This window comes from Suillus subalutaceus, assembly GCF_016647625.1.
Source record: "Suillus subalutaceus strain FC151 chromosome Unknown DFJ58scaffold_105, whole genome shotgun sequence".
Lineage (NCBI taxonomy): Eukaryota > Fungi > Basidiomycota > Agaricomycetes > Boletales > Suillaceae > Suillus > Suillus subalutaceus.
Window position 1 is genome coordinate 19,475 of NW_024540354.1, and position 19,499 is coordinate 38,973.

General features: G+C 49.4%; 6 protein-coding genes across 6 annotated transcripts; 3 read left to right on the forward strand and 3 right to left on the reverse strand.

Moving 5' to 3' along the window:
- Window positions 1-1,131: 1,131 nt before the first annotated feature.
- On the reverse strand, window positions 1,132-1,532 carry DFJ58DRAFT_803624 (uncharacterized protein; the record flags this gene model as incomplete). Its single annotated transcript, XM_041390971.1, has 3 exons — window positions 1,444-1,532; window positions 1,283-1,382; window positions 1,132-1,234 (listed from the first exon to the last, which is right to left on the reverse strand). Coding segments are annotated over exons 1-3 (229 nt in total), but the record flags the coding sequence as incomplete, so codon positions are not given.
- Window positions 1,533-3,125: 1,593 nt separating this feature from the next.
- DFJ58DRAFT_803629 (uncharacterized protein) lies at window positions 3,126-3,794 on the forward strand. Its single transcript, XM_041390972.1, has one exon. It carries the CDS (start codon window positions 3,321-3,323, stop codon window positions 3,663-3,665), a length of 345 nt encoding a protein of 114 aa, XP_041240505.1. The 5' UTR covers window positions 3,126-3,320; the 3' UTR covers window positions 3,666-3,794.
- Window positions 3,795-7,587: 3,793 nt separating this feature from the next.
- On the reverse strand, window positions 7,588-8,383 carry DFJ58DRAFT_33430 (uncharacterized protein). Its single transcript, XM_041379912.1, has 5 exons — window positions 8,307-8,383; window positions 8,037-8,249; window positions 7,887-7,984; window positions 7,740-7,816; window positions 7,588-7,671 (listed from the first exon to the last, which is right to left on the reverse strand). The coding sequence occupies exons 2-4, from the start codon at window positions 8,149-8,151 to the stop codon at window positions 7,754-7,756; spliced, it is 276 nt and encodes a 91-aa protein (XP_041240506.1). The 5' UTR covers window positions 8,152-8,249; window positions 8,307-8,383; the 3' UTR covers window positions 7,588-7,671; window positions 7,740-7,753.
- Window positions 8,384-8,759: 376 nt separating this feature from the next.
- DFJ58DRAFT_665050 (uncharacterized protein) lies at window positions 8,760-9,119 on the reverse strand (the record flags this gene model as incomplete). The annotated part of the gene is made up of 1 exon (XM_041382480.1): window positions 8,760-9,119. A coding segment is annotated over one exon (360 nt), but the record flags the coding sequence as incomplete, so codon positions are not given.
- A 5,559-nt stretch (window positions 9,120-14,678) lies between these two features.
- Window positions 14,679-15,367, forward strand: DFJ58DRAFT_731399 (uncharacterized protein; the record flags this gene model as incomplete). The annotated part of the gene is made up of 3 exons (XM_041386031.1): window positions 14,679-15,103; window positions 15,153-15,236; window positions 15,286-15,367. 3 exons carry the CDS (start codon window positions 14,679-14,681, stop codon window positions 15,365-15,367), a joined length of 591 nt encoding a protein of 196 aa, XP_041240508.1.
- A 106-nt stretch (window positions 15,368-15,473) lies between these two features.
- DFJ58DRAFT_803663 (uncharacterized protein) lies at window positions 15,474-19,305 on the forward strand. The gene is made up of 11 exons (XM_041390973.1): window positions 15,474-15,884; window positions 15,942-16,036; window positions 16,101-16,572; window positions 16,624-16,678; window positions 16,726-17,087; window positions 17,119-17,466; window positions 17,528-17,656; window positions 17,712-17,977; window positions 18,024-18,219; window positions 18,276-18,824; window positions 18,876-19,305. The coding sequence occupies exons 1-11, from the start codon at window positions 15,693-15,695 to the stop codon at window positions 19,131-19,133; spliced, it is 2,922 nt and encodes a 973-aa protein (XP_041240509.1). The 5' UTR covers window positions 15,474-15,692; the 3' UTR covers window positions 19,134-19,305.
- The last annotated feature ends 194 nt before the right edge of the window (window positions 19,306-19,499 follow it).

Here is a 19,499-nt window from a genome sequence, read left to right on the forward strand (position 1 = left end):
TGCATCTCCCCTTCGGATAGAGATGGCAGTGTACATGACGGAGCCTTGTATGAGAAAATCTCGGCTGGCAGACAGCTGTTGAAGTTGGACGATTGTCCTACCCAGTCCAGGGCTGTGATGTCGCCCGAATGAGCTATGATCTCCTGTATGAGTCGTCCGAGCGCGTTCTGTCTTGTTTCTCCGTAGATTACAGGAAGGTGGACACCGAAGATCCCAAACAGCGAATACGCGATGTCTTCCTGCAACGTAGTGACACGCGTTGATGCCCATTGAAGTTTCTCTCGGGCATCTCTCATCCCTGGGCGGAAGGCGATGAGGGCTCGCGCATTTATGCCAGTTGAACGCTCCAACTCCTGCATGATAGCAGTAGACTCCTTGTGGTTGCGTGAGCGGTCGTCGAGATATAGGGTCCAATCTGCTCGGTAGAAGAGAACGATTTTAGGAGCGAGGAACTCCTGGACGGTCCATCCTCGCGTGTTCCAAATGCTGTTTGCGAGTGCGCCAGACTCTGACGAAGGAGGAACATCTGATAGGTAGACGATAGTGAGCGCTGAGTAGTGATACCAGATGAACATGGAGTTGACTGATTGCTGGAGCTCAACATTGTTGTTCTGGTCGATGCAGCACGTATCGCTCCACGCCCAACGATACCTCGCATCGCGAGCGACTTTGCAGAACTTCTGCAACTTCACCGTGGTTCCGACCGGATCCAAGTCGTATATGTCCCTGCCCTGAATGTCGTGCAGGAGCGGCTCCTTCCTTTCCCACCTATGGGACAACATGACCCAACTGAAGTACTTGACGACCGCTCCTTTCATCAGCTCCGTTTGAAGGGGCGCATGCATCCATAACGAATGAAAAAGCTCTTTGTACTCTGTACTCTCTGTGAACGCGTTGATCTGCGCATCTCGATTGCACAAACATCCAGTAGAGGTGTTGATTAGACGAAGGGGAGCGTGTTCCAGGTGGACGTGAATGGCTCGTCGAATAGCATTTTCTACTTCAGATGGACTGACGTATTGCTGGCGTAGCTCTGCAAAAAATGTAAGTCATCTTCAAGTCGGCGCTTGAGTTGTTTGGGGCTTACGTCGTATCCGTGGGTCGGGTATATCATCCAACTTGGAGAGCATGATTTCGAAGGCCTCGAATGCATCATCATATCGCTGTGCTCCATAAAGCGCTGCATGCTTCAATTCGTACCCGAGGTAAGACGAAGGGTTGAGCTCAATGACCTACGAACGTCATCACAAGTGTTAACACAACGACGGATATCGTCCGCACCTTTCAGCATCTGAAAGGGCCTCCGTATAGAGCATCTGGCCCAACTTCAGCCCTACTGCAGCGGGCAAAGTAGAAATCGTATGAGGAATCCATCCCGAATGCTGCGGAAAGTGTGTTCTGGATGGACCAGAGGTGAAGATTCCCATCAAAGCTTCCACTCACGAGCAGTTCTCCACTGAGAGAAATTGCAACGCAGGAAACCAATGTGGTGTGTTCGAGTGGCTGTCCTATCTGCTCGTGATACATTGTGCTCCACAGACGCACAGTACTGTCGTGTGAGGTGGTTGCAATGAAGGAGCCATCGGAAGAAATGGCCAGGGAGTAGATTTTGTCAGCGTGACCGGTGCAAGGTTGACCGATCTGGGTCCCATTCGACGAGTCCCAAAACTTGATTGTTTTATCATGTGATGCAGAGACAAGTTGCTGGCCGTCGGGCGACCACACAATACTTCGAACGAAATATTGGTGAGCGTCGATCCTGAGAAGGAGCTCGGCCTTGTCGGTGCTCCAAACCCGAATGTCGTGCCATGATCCGGATGCTAATTTCAGCCCATCTGGGCTGAAGGCGACACAAAACACCGAACTCCCACTCTGGAGTGTTGAGAGGACAGCGCCAGTCTCTGCATCCCACACAATCACTGTCCAATCCCATGACCCACTTGCGAGTTTCTTGCCATCGGTGGAGAAACACACCGACGAAACCGAGTTTGTATGCTTCACCAGTGGTTTGAATACCATCTGCTTGCTATCGACGTCCCAGATGATGATGGCGCCATCTCTTCCACCACTCGCAATTCGCCTATCGTCTGGCGACACAGCGACTGAATGTGCACAGTGACTGTGTCTTACAAATGGCTCTCCCACCAATGTTCTTTTCTTCACATCCCAGATTCGCAGGGTTGTATCCTCCGAAGTAGTAACGAACCGTCGACCATCTTTGAAGAACGCGACTGCCGACACTTTCTTCGTGTGCACTCGCATCATTGGTGTTGGCGTCGGCTGAGTTACCTGCGCCGGCGTCGCGCGCTTTCCCACAGTAATAATATATGCTTTTTTTGCTACATCGAGCAATCCTGACATGTCGCTAGACAGGAATATGGACGGTCAGCAGTGTTTGAAGCTAATGAGAAGCGTACTCTGCTGCCGTTGTCAATCTTATGTGTCGTGAGTAGAGCTGGATTTTTGCCCATAACCCAATTCATGTAGGCTCTTTATACATCGTTGGCCCATACCACGTTGCTGCAACGTGGATCTCATTTCGCTCCTTCCATCTTCCATCAGTGCCTTAGCGGACCGAGTACTTTCTGTTTTTCGACGTCCCAGATCATTATGTCATCAGCTGTACTGCTCGCAACTCGCAGTCAATCCGGTGATTCAACGACTGAATACATAGCCTCACGGCTCCGTGTGCCTTCCTACCAATGCTCCTTTCTCTGTATCCCAACTGTGCGCAATGTGGTCCGAACCTGTGACAATCCGCTGACCTCGCATTGAAGAACATCTGTTGACACCATCCTCGTGTGCCTTGCATGGTCGGCGTTGGTTGTGTTGTCTGCTCCAGTGTCGTGAACCCTTGCTCCATCAAGCGCACTTGCCAACATATCATGGATAGTTAGTAGGATTTGAAGTTGACGAGGACAGTGCTTGTCGTCAATCTTATGTGCCGTGAGTAGAGTTGTAACCCAACTGATGTAGCTTATCTGGGGTTCTTTCCGGGGTCTTACCCTCTCTTACCACGCTGCCACAGATTTAGTGTCGTTGGCAGATTACTGCCGTTCTGCCATTCGCCGTGGCAGAACTTGGAAAAACCTGGCAGTTGGCAGAAGGTCTGGGGCAGAACTTGACAGAACTTGAAAAGGTACCAGAGCGTGCGTGAGATGAATATATGATAAACTGTATAGTTGTCAATGCAAATCTTAATTGTATCTCCCCAATAAATGAACATTAGAATTAGGTGTTTGTCTATGGCTAAGCGCTAAGCAAGCAACCTTCTTTCTGTCGTCCCACATGCAGGCGACGTTGAGCGGCTGTTCTCGGACATGGGTGGCACTCAATCAGTGAAGCGCTGCAATCTTTTAGTTGCAACCTTTGAAACAATCGCAAAAATCCGTGCAAACCTTCGCTTTCACAGCCATCAGAAGACACTCGCTAGTGGGAAGTCTGTTCGTCGCCATCACGTACACATGCATACCCGAGACGAGCCTGGTGTCAACCTCAATACGGCACATCACCTCGAAAACACATTTGCATTCGAGCCACCGCTTACAATCCAAAGTAACATCGATGACCTGCTTGCTGGCCCAGAAGTCATTTCAGTTGACGAGATTGACGCAGAATTTGATGCACTCGAGGTATCGGTTTCGAAACGGGAGGACTGGATGTGAATGGGCGGTAGGAAATACGCGTTTAATGACAAGGAGAAAGTCACGCAAAAAATGACATGTTGGTTATCTTATCTTGTCTGTTGGACTTCGGTCTGAAGCATGCCAGTCATTTCTCACCAGCATTATTGGCAATCCACCTTGTTTCCTTCTTCCGTTGTGTCATATACTGCATCCAAGACGAGACCCTTGTCCTATTGTGCTCCTCAACAAGCTGGAAGGTCGGAGGACGGAGCCCTAGGACACCTGATTTGGGAATAGCTTGTTTGTATATATGATACGATATCGAGACCGATACGATGCAAAATTCTACGGGTACTGCTCATCTCGAGGTGTTGTCAATGTATGAAATGAAAATGACCCGTGCTTCAGAGCTACAATATCTCCAGCATCCTGACGTTCATCATGTCATCAACAGAAGCCATGTCCCTGACTTGTGCGATGATATTGTTATCCGAAGCGATTCTCCTATACTCCCCACCACGCTGCTGCGCTAGCAAGAGTGCACTAAAGGGCTGTCCAAGGTGAACGATCAATCGAAACGCCCGGTCGCTTGATTCTGAATCAACCAGCCCGTGTTCTCCAGGAGACCCGGGAGGCGAATCATATAATGGAGACTCAAGCGCAGACCAATAGTCTTCCACACTACTCTCATCGTCAATGTCGAACGGCTCTGCAAAGTCCGGCAGTTCTGCGAAGTCTGGCAGTTCGAGAAGATAACGAGTCCACGGACGGATGAGCAGGAATATCTGCCGAGTACGCCTTGCAGGTGAGAATTGAAGTAGCTTGTCTTCCGTTGTGACCAGCAGGTCTCGTAGCCCATCTGCCTTGACGTCATAAGTGAAACAGCTAGCCCCGTCTTGACCAGGTCTCCGCCTGACTTCTGTGAGGGGAAATGCGATGCAGGGCAGTTGTAGTCTGGCGTTTGCGAAACGAGGAACGCCGAGGTTCTCAAGAGTGGCATGCAGTTTCAAAGCTGACTCCACAGTCACAGTATTGCTTTGCAGCGTGGAGACCGATATCTGCATCTCGTCTTCGGATAGAGATGGCAGTGTACACGATGGAGCCTTGTATGAGGAAATGTCGGCTGGCAGACAGCTGTTGAAGTTGGACGATTGTCCTACCCAATCGAGGGCCGTGATGTCGCCTGAATGCGCTATGATCTCCTGTAAGAGTCGTCCGAGCGCATTGTGTCTTTTTTCTCCGTATATTACAGGAAGGTGGACGCCGAATATCCCAAACAGCGAATACGCTATGTCTTCCTGCAACGTAGTGACACGCGTTGATGCCCATTGAAGTTTCTCTCGGGCATCTCTCATCCCCGGGCGGAAGTCGACGAGCGCCTGCGCATTTATGCCAGTTGAACGCTCCAACTCCTGCGTGATAGCGACAGACTCCTTGTGGTTGCGTGAGCGTATGTTGAGATATAGGGTCCAATCTGCTTGGTAGAAGAGAACGATTTTAGGAGCGAGGAACTCCTGAACGGTCCAGACTCGCGTGTTCCAAATGCTGTTTGCGAGTGCGCCAGACTCTGACGAAGGAGGAACATCTGATAGGTAGACGATAGTGAGCGCTGAGTAGTGATACCAGATGAACATGGAGTTGACTGATTCCTGGAGCTCGACGTTATTATACCGGTCGATGCAGCATGTATCGCTCCACGCCCAGCGATACCCCGCGTCGCGAGCGACTTTGCAGAATTTCTGCAACTTCACCACGGTTCCGACCGAATCCAAGTCATATATATCCCTGCCCTCGATGTCGTGCAGTAGCGGCTCCTTCCTTTCCCATCTATGGGACAACATGACCCAACCGAAGTATTTTGCGACCGCTTCTTTGATGGGTCCTGTTTGGAGGGGCCCATGCATGTCGAACGAATGCAAAAGCTCTTCATACTCTGTACTCTCCGTGAATACATTGATCTGCGCATCCCGATTGCACAAACATCCAGTAGAGGTGTTGATTAGACGAAGGGGGGCGTTTTCCAGTTGGGTGTGAATGGCTCGTCGAATAGCATCTTCTACTTCAGATGGGCTAACATGGTGCTGTGCTCCACGAAGCGCTGCATGCTTTAATTCGTACCCGAGATAATACGAAGGGTTCAGCTCAATGACCTACGAACATCATCACATTTGTCAGATTAATGACGGGAATCGTCCGCACCTTGTCCGCGTCCGAAAGGGCCTCCGCATAGAGCCCTTGGCCCAACTTCACCTTACTGCGGTGCGCAAAGTAGAAATCATATGAAGGATCCATCCCGAATGCTGCAGAAAGTGTGTTCTCGATGGACCAGAGTTGAAGATTCCCAGCATTATCTCCACTCGCGAGCAGTTCTCCACTGGGAGAAATGCTGACGCAGAGAACCCATGCGGTGTGTTGGAGTGCCTGTCCTATTTGCTGGTGTGACTTTGTGTTCCACAGGCGCACAGTCTTATCTTCTGAGGCAGTGGCAATGAAGGAGCCATCAGAAGAGATAGCCAGGGAGCAGATTTTGTCAGTGTGACCGGTGCAAGGCTGACCGATCTGGGTCCCATCCGACGAGTCCCAAAACTTGATTGCTTTGTCGTCTGATGCAGAGACAAGTTGCTGGCCGTCGGGTGTCCACACAACAATTTTAACCAAATAGTGAGCGTTGATGCTGATGTCCAACAAAAGCTCGGCGTTATTGGTGTGCCAAACCCGGATGTTACGCAATGATCCGGAAGCTAATTTTAACCCATCTGGGCTGAAGGCGACACAACACGCCCAATTACCGTTGTCGAGTCTTGAGAGGACAGCGCCAGTCTGCGTATCCCATATAATAACTCTTTCATCATGCGACCCGCTTGCAAGTTTCTTTCCATCGGGGGAGAAACACACCGACCGTACCCAACCTCTACGCTTCTCCAGTGGTTTGAATACCATCTGCTTGCTATCGACGTCCCAGATGATGATGGCTTTATCTTCTCCACCACTCGCAATTTGTCTATCGTCTGGCGATATGGCGACTGAATACACACAGTCACTGTGTCCCTCGAATGGTCCTTCCACCAATGCTCTTTTCTCCACGTCCCAGATTCGCAGTGTCTTGTCCTTGGAAGCAGTGACAATCCGTCGACTATCTTTGAAGAACGCGACTGCCGATATTGCTTTTGTGTGCACTCGCATCGTTTGTGTTGGTGTCTGCGCCGGCGTCGCGTGCTTCCCCACAGCAAGATCTCCTATATCGTGTAATCCTGACTCGGACATATCGCTAAACAGCCTGAGGGAAATAGACGGTCAGTAGCGTTAACTTTTGAAGTTGACGAGGAGCGTACTCGTCGTCGATCTTATGTGTAGGGAGAGGTTATGAGCAGAATGGGATGTTTGCCCATAACCCAAATCATGTATGCTTTTTATATATCGTTTGCTCCAACCACGTTGCTACAGCGTGGATCTCATTTCGCTCCTTCTATCCGAGTCAGCCTCTGTCCATCAACGTCATATTTAATTCCTTCACTTTGTTCACAGTAAATCCCTTATAATTTCCCCGAAAAATATAAACGAAGAAATACGCTTGCCGTATGCCCCGAAATTTTACTTCCTATCAAGTGGTATCACTTCGTCCGTCAGGTAGGGCTGGCCGAGACGCAATGAGTTCATTACAAGCACATCTCACCATGGACATCCGGCCCGAACTACACAGGCAGTCGAAAACGCTGTGAACGAGAGCGATGTGTCAGGCTATCATGTTTTGGAGCATCGCAACCTCTGAAAAACTGTCTTCATAAACACAATCGCATGCTTTTCCAGCACTGGTGCGAGGAACTCGCCTCAATGATCTTTCTTTCCCCGGTTCCAGTTAGGTAAGAGCTTATTTTATAAAAGTCGTGATCTCAATGCTGAGGCTGTCCGGAAGTATCCCTCTGATACCACCAATCTGACCTAGTGGCCAGGGCTCGTTACGTTGCTTTGACATGGATGGTTTAGCATGCTACAGGCATCGTGATGCAAGGCCACCAGGACACTTCGTCGTTGAGCTTTAAACGCGCTGGAGTGACAAGACAGCACAAGACTATCGTCAATTAGATTCTCATTCACAAAAGTACCGTCACGCACACGATCAACGAGGTTTATGAGACCGATATCTGATACATCTCTTTGACCTTTGCCACAACTTCCGGAACTCCCGTATTCTGTAAAAAAAAAACGCAAATGGCAATTAACGATAAAACCAAACCGAGAATCACGAAATAAGTATTCCACCTTTGTAATCTCATCACTAATCTTAACACACTCCTTCCCATACCTACCGCTCTTCTTCTTAAAGTCGTTCGTCAGCCAAGTTCCAATACCAAACGAACCTGCATGTGCGGTTAGTCCACGAAACGCAACCAAAATAAGGTGACGACGTACACTTGAACCCAAGCAGCAGACGCTGCTCATTCAACTCCTTCACCTTCTTAAGATTCAACCTATCGCCGAAGATGATAGCTTTCTGTATATAATCGATCCCGCGCTTTTCGTACATCCGCTTAGCCCTCGGCGCGGTCTCCCAAGTCTTGACGCAGGGCTTTCCATTAGTTGGCGCGTCTATTGTCGAATTCCTATAAACATAATAAAAATATTCTAAAAATGAAAATCGGTATAAGAGATGCTGCGCAGTAACAAAGTCAACATACGCACCCGATAAAATAATTCAGTGGAGAATGCATCCGTGAGCGTGGCTGAAAGACTGTCTCCGTAGAGGTTTGACCAGAGATCTAGAGCTGTCCCGACAGCGTCTTTGTAATCGTCCAACGCCACGATCTAGGTATATCTTTGATCAGAGGGGATTTATCTTCAAGTGTGGAAAACTGCACTCACGAACCACTCGCTATAAGTCACAAGTTATAAATCATGAAAATAAAAGGAAGGGATGTCATCATGGTTGAGGTTGTATTGCATTATGCATAGCGAGGCAGACCTGCGCATCTGCGTCAAAAAAGGGGACCACCGATAACTGCATACATTACTAGTTCCAAAAAAACTCCTCCTTCCACTTATGCGCATCCCTCGCCTTGACGATCCCGCTCACCATCAAATCCTGCCTGAAGAACGACTGCCTGCGCCACGTCCCGAATCCACCAAATCATCCATCTATTCCCTGGGCGCATCCCCCTTCTCACTCCAAAGCACCTTGCCCGCATCGCACGCAACTTTAAACACCTCCTGAAAGTGATCCATATGCAACAGAGTCTCCATCTGGACGAGGGTCATGCGTACTGTACGAGGTATCACGCCCGCCATGACTGTCGGCACATCGTTTTCTTCGACTGTGATGAGATCGAGTAAGGGTTGGGTGCCATGCACACCCACGCTGATAGTGCAGACAAAGTCGAAGAGGGGAATGCCTGCGGTTGCGAGGGCGAGGGTGGAGGCGTTTATGCAAGCAGAGAGGAGGCCGCCGTCGAGCTGGAGGACGTGAATGAAGATATCGATTGTGCTGCGTGGGTAGAGCTGCGAGTTCGAGGAGGCGCCTAAGTGGTATTAACGATAAAATAAAGTGCGTGTAGATGAGATTTACTTCAAGTTGTTGCCTCTGACTCTTCGTCGTCGCTCACCGAAGCCAAAAGGGGTGAGCTGGACTTCGACGTTTAGTCTTGCGCGATCGTGGAATGTTTCGCGTCTTGTGGTTTGTGTGGGCCGAGGACTGAGACTCGGACTTGGGTGAGGCCGTGTGAGTAGGTATTAATAACGCTGCCATCTGCGGTTCCTTGTGCTTCGAAGAATCGAAGTTGATGGCTATTGTTCGTAGTTCATAAGGTCTGCGACTGGCGCTACGAAGAAAACTAGCATTGAGGAGCTTTCCTTATTGTGTTGCACCATATACTGCTTCCAAGGTGGAACCCTTGCACTCTTTCCTTAAGTGTTGCAAGCTGGAAGGGAGGATGAGCGTCTACATAAGAAAACAGTGCATTTCACACTTGCACTGTGGGCTCGTGACCAGCCTGGTGTATACTGCCACGGATGCTCGAGTGGCGTAGCCAACACCACATCAAAAAATGCATGTATGCAGAATGGTTATGAGTCTACTTGCACTGAATGTTTTCTCCTTTTCCCAGGACGTCTGATTTTGGGACTAGCTTGTTTGTATACGAGACAATATCTGATACGATATCGAGATTAATATAATGCAAATTCTAGGGGTACTGTTCATGTGGAGGTGTAGTCGATGTATGAAGTGAAAATGTCTCGTTCTTTGCACCTACAGTATCTCCAGCGTCCGGATGTCCATCATATTATCAACAGATGCCGTGTCCCTCACTTGTGCCATGATATTGTTATCCGAAGCTATTCTCTTATACTCCCCACCACGCTGTTGCGCTACCAAAAGTGCGCCAAAAGGACGAGCAAGGCGAACGATCAACCTCAACCCTCTGGTGATTAGTTCATCATCTCCAGGTTCATCATGCCAATCATCCACGCTCTGCGACTCGTCTGTATAGCCGACTAATTCGAGATCATACCGATTCCATGGACGGATGAGCAGGAATGTCTGTCGAGTACGCTTTGCAGGCGAGAATTGAACAAGCTTGTCTTCCGTTGTGACCAGCAGGTCTTGTAGCCCGTCTGCCTTGATTTCATATGTGGAAGATTTGTCCCCGTCTCCACCAGAACTCCGCCTGATTTCTGTGAGAGGAAATGCAATGCAGGGCAGTTGCAGTCTAGCGTTTGCGAAACGAGGAACGCCGAGGTTCTTAAGAGTGGCATACAGTTTCGAAGTCGACTCCACAGCCACAATATTGTTTCGCAGCGTGGAGACCGATATCTGCATATCGTGTTCAGATAGAGATCGCAGCGTGCATGGCAGAGCCTTGTATGAGGAAATGTCGGCTGGGAGACAACTGTTGAAGTTGGAAGATTGTCCGACCCAATCAAGGGATGTGATGTCGCCCGAATGGGCTATGATCTCCTGTAAGAGTCGTCCGAGCGCGTTCTGTCTTTTTTCTCCGTATATTACCGGAAGGTGGACGCCGAAGATCCCAAACAGCGAATACGCGATATCTTCCTCCCTAGTGGTATCACGGTTTGACGCCCATCGGAGTTTCTCTCGGGCATCTTCTGTCCCTGGATGGAAGTCAACAAGCGCCCGCGCATTTATGCCGGTTGAATGTTCCAACTCCCCCATGATACTGACAGACTCTTTGTGGTTGCGTGAGCGTCTGTCGAGATATAGAGTCCAATCTGCTTGGTAGAAGAGAATAATTTTAGGAGCGAGGAACTCCTGAACAGTCCATCCTCGGGTGTTCCAAATGCTGTTTGCGAGCGCGCCCGACTTGGACGAAGGCGGGACGTCTGATAGGTAGACGATAGTGAGCGCTGAGTGGTGATACCAGATGAACATGGAATTGACTGATTCTTGGAGCTCGACGTTGTTATTCTGATCGATGCAGCATGTATCGACCCACGCCCAGTGATACCCCGCTTTGCGAGCGACTTTGCAGAACTTTTGTAACTTCGCCATGGTTCCGACCGGGTCCAAGTCGTATATGTCTTTGTCCTGAATGTCATGCAGCCCTGGCTCCATGGTTCCCCACCTATGGGATAGCATGACCCAACTGAAGCACTTGGTGACCACTTCTTTGATGAGCTCTATTTGGAGGTGCGAATGCGTCACTAATGAAGGGAAAAGCTTTTTGTACTCTGTACTCTCTGTGAATGCGTTGATCTGCGCATCTCGATTGCACAGACATCCAGTAGAGGTGTTGATGAGACGAAGGGGAGCGTTTTCCAGTTGGGAGTGAATGGCTCGTTGAAAAGCATCTTCTACTTCAGATGGACTGACGTATCGCTGGCGTAACTCTGCAAACAATATAAATCATCTTCAAGTCGGCGCTTCGAGTTATTTGGGACTTACGTCGTATCTGTGGGTCAGGTGCATTATCCATCCTGGAGAGCATAATTGTGAAAGCCTCGAATGCATCATCATAGCGCTGTGCTCCACGAAGCGCTGCATGCTTCAATTTGTACCCGAGATAAGACGAAGGGCTGAGCTCAATGACCTACAAACATCATGACAATGATGAAACAAAGACAGATATCGTCCGCACCTTGTCCGCGTCCGAAAGGGCCTCCTCATAGAGCGTTTGGCCCAATTTCACTTTACTGCGGTGCGCAAAGTAGGAATCATCCCAGGAATCTATCCGGAACGCTGCGGAAAGTGTGCTCTCGACGGACCAGAGCTTAAGATTCCCATCATTGTCGCCACTCACTAGCAGTTCCCCGCTGAGAGAAATTGTAGCGCAGAAAACCGACGCGGTGTGTCGGACCTGACCTATCTGCTGGTGTGACTTTGTACTCCACAAGCGCACAGTATTGTCGTCCGAGGTGGTTGCAATGAAGGAGCCATCAGAAGAAATGGCAAGTGACCAAATGAAGTTAGTGTGACCAATGCAAGGTTGACCGATCTGTGCACCATTCGACGAGTTCCAAAACTCGATTGTTTTGTCGTGTGACGCAGAGACAAGTTGCTGGCCGTCGGGCGACCACACAACACTAGACACATTATGATTTAGGAGGGCGCTGATGCTGAGAAGAAGCTCGGCATTATCGGTGCTCCAAACCCGGATGCTACGCGATGATCTGGATGCTAATTTTAGCCCATCCGGGCTGAAGGCGACACTCGACACTACACTCCCAACCTTGAGTGTTGAGAGGACAGCCCCAGTCTCCGCATCCCATATAATAACTGTTTCATCATATGACCCGCTTGCGAGTCTCTTTCCATCGGAGGAGAAACAAACCGACAGAACCCAGTCTGTATGCTTCACCAGTGGTTTGAACAGCATCTGCTTGTTATCGACGTCCCAGATGATGATGGCCCTATCTCTCCCACCACTCGCAATTCGCCCATCGTCTGGTGATACAGCGACTGAAAGCACACTGCTTCTATGTCCCTCGAATGGCCCTCCCATCGACGTTCTTTCCTCCACGTCCCAGATTCGCAGGGTTTTGTCCCCTGAAGCAGTGACGATCCGTCGGCCGTCTTTGAACAATGCGACTGCCCACACTGGCTTCGTGTGCACTCTCATCGTTTGTGTCGGTGCCGGTTGGATTGTTAGCGTCGGCTGGGTTGTCTGCACTGGCTGGGTTGTCTGCACTGGCTGGGTTGTCTGCACTGGCTGGGTTGCCTGCACTGGCTGGGTTGTCTGCACTGGCTGGGTTGCCTGCACTGGCTGGGTTGCCTGCACTGGCTGGGTTGTCTGCGCTGGTGTCCTGCGCCCTGTCACAGTAAGATATGCGTTTTTTGCTATATCGCGCCATCCTGACATATTGCTAGATAGGAAGATGAACTGTTATTAGCGTTTTAAGTTAACGGGGAGGGTACTCTGTGGTTACCGTAGTCGTCGATCTTATGTGTAGTGGGTAGAGTTGAATCTCTGCCGTTTATAACCCAACTCATGTGGGCGCTTATGCCGTGACTCCTCAGGGGTACTTACCACGCTGCCACTGCCAGTGTCATCAAGTACTGCCCATTTTCATCAACTGCCCATCATATACTAGGGGTCGGCGTTGCCGACTTGTGACAGTGCGGAGCGAGTGGGTTTATTTTATTTTATTTGGGCCAATGCCGATACATCAACAAGATTTTGATTCGTACACGACACGGCGAATGAAATTATCAATGATTGGATGATGTCCCATTTCGGTATCGATTAGGATGATTTCTTGTATGCTTTCGGTCCAGGCTTCCCCGCTAAGAAGTAACACTGTCCTAGCATTAACGGCCGATACGATGGGTTTGGTCTCATGTGCAGGTTGGACTAGAAATCCATGTGTATGGTCACACACTGAGTAAGAATATTCCATGTCCATCATTATTTCTCGCTACGTCGTGTGGACAGGTAGCGCTCAGACCTGCAGGGACGAGACATATTACAGGACATTTGATAATTCAGAACCACCAGGGCCTGCACGGTGTAAGCACGAATAGCGGCCGGCATGTTGTCCATCACGTCATGCTGTGTTCTTGCGTTTTGTCTCTCGTTATCGATGAAGCCGTTGTTGTTGGATACACACTAGATATGCAGAGGGATACATGATGTATGAGTGGTGATTGAGATGTCGAAGTTGATCTACCGATAGTAAGTGCGCTACCGTTTGAACCTGCGAGCAAAATTGACTGTCAAAGCTATGAAAGGAGGGCAAATCGCTATGTTGTTGTTTGGTATTTACTCTTCAGGTATCCGTGTGAATGGTACATCCCGGATTGCATGATTTCTTCACTGTGTTAGGTCTATGCTTTGATCTCGCAGGTATCAATTGACAATCAATTTCGGTAATGTGTGGGATGACAAGTGAGTGACTAAGGTCAGGTATCTAACAAAGGCGCTATGGTATATTGTTTGGGCAAAACCCAATAGGGTTTTCGACCGAAACATGCTTTGCAACTCCAAAAGATGGGGGCAAGAGAAGCTGAGGTTCCCTATAATCAGGAGCGAAACGACGCAGCTAGTGTTAGCTTGACCCCGAAATGGAAGGAGTGCCGCAGACACTTACGTGGTGTCAAGACGGCAGGGTGTACCACATAAAAGGCTCTAAGATTGGGCGATCCTGCAGGTACGGCGCTAGAACCACGGCGCGTTTCCGAAGGTACAGGGCTGCTCAATTCTAAAATGTCGTTGTCGATGTCGACTAGGATTAGGACGAGGATACTCTGCGACAAGGTGTAGAACGTCTCCCATGCGAAGGTTTAACCGACACGGAGGTGGCCAAATCAGGAAAGGTTTAGGGTCCGCGTAAGTAATTTACGAGTGGCCGTAAGGTCAAGTCGACATTGACAACGACATTTTAGAATTGAGCAGCCCTAAGGCGGCTACACCACGAGAGTATCACAACGGCAAGCAGGATTGTCACGCGTATTCCATTCAGTGCCCAACGAGCAGCTTGGCACATGCAGTGGATAAAGCTACAACTTGTAATCAGATGGACAAGGTACCCTTATGAGGCTTACCGTAGTATTTCGTAGGAGAATTTGGATCTACTGAACGTAATGTTCCCACGCTTCCAGTTGTCATGAACAGCGAGGAGACGGCGTCGACTGATTCGCAACCTGCGGTCCCACTTATCGGACTCGATACGAATAACAAGGCAGGGCAAAATCGGACACTGGGTCAAGCACGGATTAGACTTTTTCCAGGTTGGTTCTGTGGCTCTTCCGTTGACCGTTCGTCTGACAGAATATGGGTTCAGGAAAATCCTGACAAGCCATTGACCCTGCACACTTCCCCAGCCAATGTAGCACAATCTACCATCCCTCGGTTGATTTCAGTCGTGGAGATCCTGAAGCGCGAATACCTGAAAACCTGGGATGTTTCTGCAGGACAGCTGACGGGGCTGCATCAGTACAATGAACTACAATGGGAGCAACGTGGCGAGATCGCTGCAGAAGGAGAAGAACGAGCAAGCACCATAGCAAGAGCTTTGGAAGGTAAAAAATAGTGCGTGTTTCACGTATGGAAAATGACGCTCGCACTGACAGAGGGACAGCCCCAAGCTCACACTTGCGCCTTATATGAAAGTCACGCTGTGCAGGAAGGCTCTTCCAGGAATGCATGAGAAGAAAGACGTGACGTGAGTCACGTTTATGCACAGATTATTGTCCGACCTGACGAGCTTGCAGATACCAGACACCACAGACACGACGACTGTCCAAGACTACAAAGGCGAGATTGAAGAAAAAAGCAAAGCAGCAGATGCCTTAGCTATTATTTTTTCCTATAAATCTGTACCCAAATATTATCATTTTCTGACAAGGTTTGAGTAAAATTCCCAGGGGGGTTTCGATTTGTTGATTTGAGAACACAATTATTCGTCCCAACTGGACTCTTCAAGCTGCTTCGTTAACGTTCTGCTAAACGTCGTGCTCATCGTCAGTAACGGCGACGGTAATCACCAACAACTAATTTCAGCCTAAACTTGGTTTTGAGCGTCTTTCTAGTAATCGCTGGACAGGTTGTGCATTTGAACATCACCTGAACTGCCGAAGGATCTCCGACCTTTTTATAAAGCCCTAACTCAGCTGCGCGCATGCCTCGCCGCACTTCTACTCGCCTTACATCCTCTGTCACTCCACAAGCACCTTCAGTCTCTTTTCAACTTCCTGCCTCCGATGCAGATCCCAATATCCTTCAGCTCAGGCGACACTGGAAATGGGCTGCCTTCAGCCAGTTCTTCTTCACATTTAATACTCTCTTTGCCATGAGTGACGTGACGTTGATCGTGAGTACCGATTCTGCCTGCCTCTGGAGCACCATCTTATCTTTCAAATTATCACAGGACATAGAAAATGACCTTGCCTACTCTACCAACCGCGTTTTGTCTCGCATCATGACAAGATTGCTCGTCACGTTAACGCAGGACAGAAAAATATCGTAAGCTTCCCTTCATCGTATGCTGTGGTCCAACTCCTATCATCTGACAAATGTCGATTATCAGCGTTGATAACTGGCAAACTGCCCTGCGAAAACAATATATGAGACGTGACCCAGATGCAAATCCCATAGGACCAATTCAGCAGATATACATCAATGTCGCAGAGTCCTCGCGCGCATCCACAGCTCCCCCACACCCATCCGAAATTGGAGAACAGTTGGTGCTAGAGGAAGAAAAGAAAAGCACGGTGCACGAAGACGGAGCGTCTGCTGACGGTGATGCTGTCCCAGACGATTCAGCAGATGCAGTCGAGGTCAAGTCGGAGGAAACGAAGATCGATGAATCGAAGGATGGTGTCACCGGGTCTTCCTCAGAGGCTTTACAAGATTCCGAGCAGCTACAGCAGCAGATTGATTGGCTCGACCTTCCTACAGTTAAGAAACTGGATTCCCTTCACACTCTTATGGAATGGCAATTTCATAACCCTAATCGTCTACGTACCCAGATGAAAGACGACGACGAGAATGCCGAATGGGTAATACCATGCCTGCTTCATCTTCCACTTTACTGACCAGTCCTTACATAGCACATAGAGCCGATAGGGTATGATGCCAAGAGTAATGCATACTGGCTCATAGGCGGTGTGTGCTATTTTTCATCTCATTACCCAGCCTTGACCTAGCTTTAGCCGACCGTTTGTGGATTCAACGTGAACCTCCACGTCAGACACTCAAACGCAAGCGGTTCACAAACCCCAACGCGTCGAAATCTAGTGGCAAGAAGTCTTTCAACAAACGCCAGCGAGTTGACCCAGAGCCAGAGCCCACACCTCCACCCACAACACCTGCCAGAGCATCCCGTCGGCGCAATCAAACGCAGGCCCAGAACTCCAGCCCGTCCGGTTCGCGCGGTACCCGCGCTGCCAAATCACGTGCAAATCAGAAGCTCGATGCTCAAGCGAAGGACCTCGCTGAATTCCAGCGCCAGATGGCTCGGAGCAAATCTACTAATGCCAGGCCTCTGACTCCACGCCGACCTTCTGGGATCCGTGTGAGTGCGCGGCTGCGTGGTAACCTGGCAGACGATGAGTGGCAGGAGGGTACCAGACGAATGGCTTTCTCCTAGTGCGCATGATGGAACGGAGGGAGAGGAGAAAACACCGCCCAAGGCTAAGACGAGGCTGAAAACGGGGCTTGAGAGCGATGAAGACTCGGTCAGCGATCTCACAGAGCTTAGCGAGGACGATGACACAGATGAGGGGGACACCCAAGAAGAAGCCGATGCAGAAGAGGATGAAGAACCAAACGTTAAAGATGAAGAATCCGAAGCGGACTCCGTGCCGGTTCCTGATAAACCAAATGGCAAGATTGATTATGAGGAAGACGACGAGCTTCCATCTCTTCCTGAAGGTTTTATTGAATGGGAGACGGTGAGTTATTTATGAGCGATTAGTTAAATCGTTTCATATTCCCCTTCTTCATCGTGAACAGATCTGTATCACTCTTGAAGAGTGGGAGAACTTCCCCGAGCAATTTGAGAAAGCCACTCACTATGCTGAGAAGTCGCTGTATAAGGTATTGACGCAAAGTATCGTCCCGGCAATAACCGCTGAGCTGAGGGCATGTATCCCACCTCATTTAATCTTAGGAAGCATTGATACTAATGTAATTTTAGGAGGTGGAGAAGAAGAAGCGCAAAGAAGAAGCGGTCGTACATCGCAAGCGCTCATCTCGTATTGCTATCAAGGAAAGTGAGAAGGAGCAAGAATTACTTGCTGCTAAGAAGCGCGCAGAGGAAGATGATAAGATGAGCCGAGCTCGAAGGGCTGAAGCGCGTCGACAGAAAGAGGAAGCGGACAGGATTAAGAGGGAGAATGCTAGAGAACAACGCAGGAAGGAGCGAGAAGCCAAGCAAGTTGGGGGGTCTGAGGCTGATGCTAGGTATGAATATTTTGCCATATCTTGTGTATTCTAAACGCCTCGCTAGCGCCAACACGCCTATCGATGTCGTGAGTCAAGAACCTTCCTCATCTTCCATACCGCCTGGTCAGATGGGCAAATTTCCAACATTATCTGTTCCTGTTCCCGTCAACGGATCAGGCGCTGTTAGTAGTGGATCACGGACACCAGCCGAAGACTGGGAACTGGATTGCGAGGTCTGCGGTAGACAAGGGGTCAACCGGGTTTGTCTCTTTTTAACCCCGTATTCTTGCCGCTTTACATCTTGTGATAATTTTAGGATGACGGCGTTCCCATCATGTGCTGTGGTCGATGTTTGAAGTGGCAGCATATTGGGTGTCATGACCAACGAGACGTCACTGCAGGCCGCCCAAAACGTAACTGGGATGCCGAGGACTTCGTCTGCAGAAGGTGTCGCGTGTCGGGATCCAGGGCTTCTTCATTTAGCAGTAGCCAATTGCCAACACCAACCGATCTGAAAGCAGTGTATGGTTCAGTTGGAACACAGCCCTACTATAGCAGCCAGCAGAGTTACTCCCCTGACCGCTATCCTAATGGAGGCTACTACGCAGGCGGCGCGACGAGTGGGAGATACAGCTACGAACACCAGTCTGACATAAGGTCATCTGGCATGCCTTCTCAGTCTTATGCTCAAGCTCCCCGTACTTCTGGCGTCACCTTTGCTCACTATCAACCCCAGCAAGGAGGATTTTCGACGTCACGTCCATCTTACTCCATTCAAGAGCCAGTTCCCATAACCCAGCAGACTCGCTATCCGCAGTCTACATCTCCAGTCACTGGAGTAAGCCAATACCCCGGGCCCTTCCAGGTGACTTGAATTTATTGAGTTCCAAAAACCATATCTCTAACTGATTTCAAGGCCCATCCATCCACCCATATCCAGGTGCAGCCTCAGCACCGGTGGCAACCCTCCAGCTATTCTCGGAGCGATGCGTCTTACAGCATGAACGCGGTTGTTCCGCCTTCTCCATACACCTCCCAACAACAGCCCTACTATCCTGGAACCTCCTCCTCAAGTCCCTCAGTTCCGTTCTCTCAAATGCATGGTACAAACCATCAATCCGTGCCCCAGTATTCCGGATACCAACATGCCGCTCCTTACCAACAAAGTAGATGAGTTCACATTAGTTCACATTCGTACGCTCTTTTTTTCGCTGGGAACACTTTTTGATTTATCAAGATATTCGTAAGTGATGGACCGCAGGTACATAGTTAGTGGAGGAGGATGAGAAGCAGGAGGATGTAGAGTACTGAATGTGATATAATGAATGTGCTTCGTTGGGCTGGAATCACTTGAAGTGAGGGCTCTATATCATGATAAGTCTCACTGCCCATGAGTGCGTTGATTAGAAGTGCTGGAAGTATGCGCGCGTTTTGCGCGAGTTCATTCCAAAAGCACTTTCTCACCGTGACTGTAAGATACATACTTACGAGCACGGATTTCAGAGACGACTTTGATTCGATCCAATCAAGAATCCGTCTG